This window comes from Myxine glutinosa, chromosome 7 (assembly GCF_964187855.1).
Source record: "Myxine glutinosa chromosome 7, kmMyxGlut1.1, whole genome shotgun sequence".
In the NCBI taxonomy this organism is placed as follows: domain Eukaryota; kingdom Metazoa; phylum Chordata; class Myxini; order Myxiniformes; family Myxinidae; genus Myxine; species Myxine glutinosa.
In genome coordinates, this window is record NC_136267.1 from 49,097,102 (window position 1) to 49,105,429 (window position 8,328).

At 44.0% G+C, this 8,328-nt stretch overlaps 1 protein-coding gene across 2 annotated transcripts in view; it reads left to right on the forward strand.

Moving 5' to 3' along the window:
- The window catches only part of BAK1 (BCL2 antagonist/killer 1), a 45,576-nt gene that overhangs the window by 31,128 nt on the left and 6,120 nt on the right, over positions 1 to 8,328 (forward strand). For both annotated transcript variants that reach the window (XM_068122277.2, XM_068122278.2), the window contains exons 2-3: positions 4,156 to 4,339; positions 4,461 to 4,604. In XM_068122277.2, coding sequence (XP_067978378.1) covers positions 4,156 to 4,339; positions 4,461 to 4,604 — 328 coding nt within the window. The remainder of the gene's footprint in view (positions 1 to 4,155; positions 4,340 to 4,460; positions 4,605 to 8,328) is intronic.

Genomic DNA, 8,328 nt, shown 5'->3' on the forward strand with positions numbered 1-8,328 from the left:
AACCGTAAGGTAACATTCCTTCCCTAAGGGTATATAATGAATATGGAATTTTTAGAGAGGTTCCCTTTTTTTACCTGCGCCGTGACGAAGGTGCACAAGAGCTCTGTGTGGTTGTTGCTGGGGCAGTCGATTTTTGAAATGTGAACCCATTGGTCGGCCAGCTGCTGGACATGACCACATTTGTCGCTCGATTCCATGCTCTATGGCACCCAAATAAAATATTATGGTCGCTGTCTTTGTTTTCTGGTGGGTTTAAGACAACAAGGCTGTAAGCCTCTGCTAATTATACACTGCCCGGGTTTGTTGCATCAGATTTCCATTGGCTTTGTTTGGGTCGAGTGTTACTCACAGGGAGGCACCCTGAAAAATCGAATAGTATGTCGAATAAAAATTAAGGTTTAATCAAGCCCATCGGCACACATCGTATGCGATTCCCTAAAAATAGCGTTGTCTAATTTTTAAACGGGGCCATATTGGGGTTAAACGATCTGTAACCGTGTGGCAAATCGACTCATTCCAATATAACCGTGGTGGAGGCTGACATGGATGAGAGGTGTGGAGTTAATTTTTACGGCGTAGTCCATTTTGGCGAAGCCGTCTAGAACAATATTTGTCCCCTCAAACGTGTACCAATCAGAGCTGAGGATATGGTCACATGACAGGGTGATGTGATAATGTCTAATGCCATTATGACGGCGGCTGACTCTCCACACTCCGCCATTTTGATTTATTTGCCGAACATACCGTCGAACCTGTCGTATATCACAATCACCATGCTCTACCTTGACGTTTTTCATTCAGTGTGAAACACAAACAAACCGATTGCTAAAATTACCATCAAATATCGAAAGCATCGACGTTATGGATCTTCCAACAATACGGTACGTATAGGCCTTAGGCGTTATGGCTCTCTTCGGACCGCTTCGGACAAATTAAGCCCAGGTTTCTTAATACAGTAGTGTATCGTTTTCGTAATAATAATAATAATAATAATGTAGTAAATATAACCATAACATTTTAATCCCAATGTCGTGAATGGAAAGTTAATGGAATGTAGCAGTGTATGGTTCATGATCAATGATGAGTGTTGTTCGGCACTAATATTAATAACCTAGGAAGTAGGGAATTAGCCTCGGTTTTTTTATAGTAATGTTTTCGAAGTGATGATAACGTAATGTTAATATTGTTAGTTTTCGGAGCGGAATCTCACTGCCGGCACCAATTTGTTACGGTGCTCGGAGGAATCCCGCTCCGAGACACCGAATGTGTTACGGCCCGGCATTCGGGTTTATTACGAGGGGGTTAACCTCCATTCCCTCCCGAACTTATTGGACCCGCGGCTCCCGCGCACGAATACCTTAGTGCTTAGCAGGTTGCGAATTAGCAACTACGAACGCCAATCGGAGAACGTACCATATGTACCCTCCGGCGGTTTCCTTTGTTCTCTGATGGAAATTTACATGGCCGAGCGAAACCATTGGTCACTACCAGAGGGATGCTAAAGCCGTTTGGTCCATGTTAAACTGGATACGAACATGGTGGATCAATTGAGAAGAGACATTCACGGACAGAGAGAAAGGAAAACGTTTAAACAATTTGATTTATTACAGATATTTACAATGTGATTATTTTAATAACAAAGAAAAAGGGACGAGAAGCAGAAACTTAGCTTATTCTACGCCTTATTACGATTACTACGGATATTCATCACATGGGCCCAGCACACTCTCACGGGGGAGGGAAGGGTAACGAATAGCAAAGGAACCTGATGGCACAAAGGCTACGTGCTCTTGAATTCCTCTCCTCGCGGCGCCAACCGTCCCGTTGTTGCCACTGAGAAGCACAAGCAGGTGGTGACGATCCCAACACGGACCAGCAGAGTGAGGTCGATCGTCAGCACGGCAGAGTGACCCAGGCCAAGAGAGGAGCACATGTGCCCAGCGAATCCAGCACAGTCGGAAAGGCCTGGAGCTGACAAAGAGACAGGCTCAGAGTGTCGCAATGCAGGTGTAGAGGCCTGCGAGAGGGAGACCAGCCAAGGGCACTAATGTCTACATACTCAGTGGGGCAAGAGAGACCGGGCAGAGAGAGGAGTGTCCAAAATGACCAAGAACGAAGAGCCTGCACAACTGCGACCGCCTGCGATGCCAGCCACACCCAAGAGAGAGAATCAATCTCTTTAAAATCCCTTTGTTCACCCTCCAAGGGGGAGGGGGAAAATCTTAGAGGTCTCCTGGCTCTCGATTGGTGGAGCCCATAACCCCTTTCACCCTGATTGGTGGGTTTTTGAATCTGGACACCATGGTGTCACTGGGAGCCTGGTGCAATGCCTGGTAGCTTATTCCTTTTAAGTGGAGGACCTTCCCGAACACGACATACTAACCTGAAATAAGTGGAAGGGACTAAGATTATAGTCTGCTATGAAATAACTATTCTAAGGGACCTGTATGGTGGTTGCCATTACTTTTTTGTGTTTTCCCAAAACCCCAACAATATTATAGTGAATCTAATCGTAACACTAATCCCTTCGTAGTGACTGCAAACTTACTGGAAGTTAAAATATATCAGTTTTGTGTCCGTTATGTCATTACGTTTACGTCTATGATGTCATTACGATGGCTGAGTCCCCCGACCAGCATTTTAATTTACAAGTTGGCCTTCACCCGCTCACTACGGGAATGGCAGGAATGAAAGAGTGAGTGGATCGAATGTACATACGGACCAAAGGACGAGAATAAACCGATCGCGGGGATGAAGGAAGGACCGATTGGTTGAAGAAGAGGTTGTGAATTGAAGTACGATTGTGGATCGAAAGAAAAAGATTGCTGGAACGGACTGGATTTGTGGTGGATTGAAAGAGTGATACAGCGCCAATTGGGGAAACATCACGCCGGGAATACAAAGACTATTCTAACAAAGATGCATTTCCCCATACCCAAACCCCTAGACAATGGGCAAAGGTCTTCCTTCACAAAAACTAAAGAAATAATTTGAGTGTACATGAATGTGCTCCCCTGGGGTTGTGTGTGTGTGTGTGTGTGTGTGTGTGTGTGTGTGTGTGTGTGTGTGTGTGTGTGTGTGTGTGTGTGTGTGTGTGTGTGTGTGTGTGTGTGTGTGTGTGTGTGTGTGTGTGTGTGTGTGTGTGTGTGTGTGTGTGTGTGTGTGTGTGTGTGTGTGTGTGTTACATGTATGCAGGGGGTGGGGGGGGTAGATAAAAGGATGCCATAGGGAAGGTAGGATTGTATAATTGTAACATGGACCATGGACGCGTCGTGATCAACACCAGATCATCTGCATACAACAACTCACATGGTAAACCCTCCTTTACATTCTGAGCCAGCACCTCCATCACAGATACAAATAGTAGTGGACGCAGTACCGACCCCTGATGCACTCCCACCTTCACCTCAAACTCACCACTGTTCCCGTCCTTCGTCCTTACAGCTGTGCGCGCTCTTTTGTACATTGCCATCACTACTCTGATCAACCATTCCTCCACTTCTAACTTCCTCAATGCCCATGACAATTCTTCATGTGGAACCCTATCGAATGCTTTCTCCAGATCAACAAACCCAAGAAACAACTTCTGCCTCTTCTCCATGTACTGCTCCTGCAACTGCCTTACAATAAAAAGCACGTCTGTCGTTCCTCTTCCTGGCATAAATCCAAACTGCATTTCGTCGATCTTCACTTTCTTCCTTATCCTCCTCTCCAACACCCTTTCCAATACCTTCATTCCATGCTCCAATAACTTTATCGCTCGATACGAGCCACGGTCCAGAGTGTCACCTTTCCCCTTGTATAGAGGGACGAGGGTACTCAGTTTGAGTGATAGGGCTAAAAGTGATATATAACATGATATTTTAAAAAGTTTTATGGACGTGTTATGACTAAACTAGGTGGATGAGTTGGTTAGGTGACAAGAACAAGCTGATCAGATCAGATTTTTGTTCAGGTTTGAATCCATATACGGCCTATCAGTGGGATACAAAATGTAAATTGTTCAGCCTGGCAGAGGTATGCGCTCTACCGAGTGCTGTTCTAATTGCTTATGATCTCGTGCCTTAAATATTATAGAACTGGTCTGATCAGCATAACGAGAAGAGCAAATGTGGTGCATGACTAACTTCCTCTCAAATGTGTTTGTGCTGACAGAGGATTCGGTGGCAGCAGAGGCCGAGGCCGTGTTTCGCAGCTACGCATCTTGCCGCTATCAACAGGATGAGGCTCATGCTGCAGAACAAGAAGGCAACCCCATCGGGGCCATGGTAGCTACCGGGGCGGCCTGTTTGACACCGGTATTGTCTGATATGTTTGGGATTGAAGACTCACCTCAGAGGTGAGGAGGTTAACTCGTTTATCCATTCTTCTCTTTGCCTTTTTTTTTTTTTCTCGTATGATGTCGCACTCATGACAGAATCTTATTGCCTTTATCCTCACCCTCATTCTTGACCTCCCAGTCGTACTGCCCAGGTTGGACGGCAGTTGGCGACAATCGGTGACGAAATTACCCGGCGTTATGATAGACAGTTCCAACAGTTTCTGTGCAGTCTCCAAATCACACAGGACAACGCGTACGAGGTCTTCCGGGAGATAGCGATGAGGTAACATCTAATTCTACACACCTTTCTTGCATACACATAAACAATTTCAAATCAGGAGGAGAATTCTTTTTCTTCTTTGTGCAAGGGTTTAAATAAGGTGGTGTAAAAGACTGCGCATCAATAGCAATAACCTTCCAAAAAATTGTTTTTGTTTTTTTTACTACAACATCTAGAACCTTTAAATTATTCCAATTGAATTATATACTTCAATACTGTATAACACAAATCGCTTTCTTCGTACTTCGAATATCCTTCCGTATAGCAGTACTGTATTCGGAAAAACATTTTAATGCCGGCTTATGCCCTGAGGGCAGTGTAACTGAGATTCTGCATTTAAACAAATATGGCGGTGCCTAGCGCTGTTTTAGTGCAAAACGTAAAGCAAGAGTTTAAAAGACACTTCCTGTGTTCTTTTTCTTTAGACTGTGCAGAGTAAGGTGTTCTGTTAACTCTGTAGTTATTATTTATTTTTACTCCCTGGACTTGTAAAGCTTTCTTGTTTTAATATATAGAAATGTCAAGGCTCATAGAACATTCGAAACTGCTTTTCCTTCTCAGATCTGTATGAATGATCGCTTTTAAGGCCATTTTCCCCGCTAGAGCGGGGGTTAGCCTTGCGGGGTCCATGACAATCATGGTTCACTGTTTGAGGCAATGTTTTTATGGCCGGATGCCCTTCCTGACGCCAACCCTTAGTCGCCTCTTACGATGCGCAGGGATACGGTGTACCTATTCTAAACCGGGGTACACACCAGGATCATTCATCCCAGCAAGCTGGTACTCAATTTGCCGACCTCGGAAGGATGACAGGCTGAGTCGACCCCCCTGGCGTTAATTCATCGATCGACCGGGATTCGAACCCAGGATCCTAGGATCCCAAGCCGGCACCCTAACCGCTAAGCCAACACCAGGCTGTATGCACATCGAAATTAAACTTGCATTTTCTATACTAGGGCATGCCCGTACTATATCTATATCTAAAATTATATCCCCCCCTCTATTTACATGAAATGGTTTGGTCCATGAAATGTTTTGGTCCATTCGCAACGCCAAAGCGAACGGCGAACGTTTTACATGAAATGGTTTGGTTCATGAAATGTTTTGGTCCATTCGCAACGCCAAAGCGAACGGCGAACGGCTTGCGAGTACAGTGACAATCCCCCCGGGGTTTTAATTAGTTTTAAAACATCGTTTAACGCCAACATAGCGCCAACATAGTTTGCAAACGTGAAATAAATGAATACGCTCTCAAATGTGCCATCCGAGGCAGAGTGTGCCCGCCACGTTCGGCACACGCGATCGTTCGCTGCTCTCTGATTGGTTGAATCGTTTTTTGGACATAGCTCGGTAAGTAATTGTCCGATTAATATGAAACCTTGAAAAGGCACATCCTCGGGTCCCCAGCAATATACCTGGCAAGTTAAAAGTATATCGGACCCGTGGTTGTCGAGAAACAGCGGTCACAGACAAACGTACAGACGTACAGACAGACAGACAGAGATTACTGGAATTATAGATAGATGTCGTTCCATCTCTGAGGCAATCTGCGAAAAATGGGCTGCAACGGAGCCGGAATGGATACTCGATTTTGATGTATTCCCAGCTAAAAATTGGAGATCTTGTCAGGCACTCCCCGTTTGTCAGGACTTTGCAGGAAGTGTTCGCGTGGCACAGAGGTTCCTCTTCGGCATTCCAGTCGAGACACGTGCATTGATTTTTATGCTGACTGTTGCCGGAGGCATTGTTTTTGGGTTGGCCATGCGGCTGTCCGTCCATGATAGGTTTTCGTTAACGTGATAACTTAAGAATGGCTGAAGGGATCCAAGTTTAACTTGGTACAAGTATGTATGATGATGCAAAGATTAACTCAATAGATTATGGGGCCAAGAGGGCAAAGGTTATACGTCCCGTTAGGTTAAAAACAAATGTTACCATGCTAACTTGTAAACCAGTGATGGGATTATGACCAAACTTTGTACAAATATATATTATGATGCAAAGATGAACTGATTAGATTTTAGCATGAAGAGGTCAAAGGTCAAAGGTAATGTCAGGTAAAAATGTGATATTTGAGAAAAGCTAAAGCGATTTAAACCAAACTTGGTGCAGGTAGGTATAATGAGGTGATAAAGTGGTTGGCCTTGCAATGTCGAGGAGTACCGTTCTAGAACGCATTTATTTTTCTGCATGAACCAGTGCCATACTGCAATTATGTGAGGATGGGTACATTTGGAATTTTAGGATATCAGGAAACTCAAATTAACGGCATCCACTTCTCAGGTCGCAAGTAATTATACACTCGAATATAACAGAGGGACTTACGAGGCAGTCTTCATTCTAATTCGTTCATCGCCACAATTATTAGATCGTTGAAGTAATAGCAGGATATCATGAGCCAACCCCAGCCTCACGCTTATATTTGCCACATTAACCTCGGGTTACCCATGCAGATGATGGGAGTGAGGCAGATGAAGAAAAAATTCAGACCTGCAAACACACATTTATTCACACCAGCAACGGTACCCGCCCTATGGGCGGGGCTTCAATTGGGAAGCCCAAATGAAAAGGCAAAATATCAGAAATTGAAGGCTTTTTTTAATTTTAAACGATTTAAATATACATCCGGTGAATCATATCACACGCAAATCATCAAAATCTAAACAGTACATGGCGCCCATTTTGAAAAAAGATTAAATTCTGCAAAACGGAAGTGGCCGCTACACGTCTTTCTCAGTCACACATTTATGTGTGAAGAGTGCGCGCCGAATCTGTAACACGGAAGTGGCCGCTACACCTGTTTCTCAGTCGCTTTGCACACGCTGCCGTGTTACTTCGGAGCCGCACGTTTATATAGGAAGAGTTCGTCAGGAGTTGATCTACTCTCTCCTGGTACGTAAAAATTCAACAAAAGCCACATCACTGTTCATATCGGTAAATATTATTCCATCGTGTTTGGAAAAACTGGAAAATTGGAAAACTTGGAAAAATCGGAAAAAAACAATATAGCCTATTTTACTCCAAGGGGTCCTGGGATTACCCACCCAAAATATCGTTGCGATCGGTTCAGCCGTCTTTGCGGTACCTTCGAACGGACAGACGGACGGACAGACGGACGGACAGACGGACAGACCAACGGACATTTGGTGAATTATAGTAAGATGATAGAAACTAGAACTGCACTCGGTAGAGAGCGTATCTCCGCCAGGCTGAACATTTTACATTTTGTATTCCACTGATAGGCCGGATCTGGATTCGGACCTGAACCAAAATTAAAAGCCTTGTTCTCTTCACTGAACCAACTCGTTCACCAAGTTTCGTCCAAATCCATCCACAAGTTTTTGAGATATCATGCTATATATGTCGTTTCTTGCCCCATCTCTCAATTATGAAGAATCACTTTAAAAATTAAAAGAAAATTCACATATCCAGATCTGGATCTTCACCAAAATCCAATCATTTCATCCTTGTCACACATCAAACCCCTCCACCAAGTTTTGTCCAAATCCGTCCACAACCTTTTGAGATATCCTGCTCGCAAACAATCAGACAAACAGGGGTGAAAATATAACCTACGTCTACCATCGGTAGCAAAGGTAATATAATAAACAAAATTCCTTTGAAATGCGGTTTTTTGAGAAACATGCTAAAGATAAAATGGGGTTGTTTTATCTGAATTTAAGATATCGGAGAAAGACTTGAACAAATTCTAGTCAGTGTGAAAATA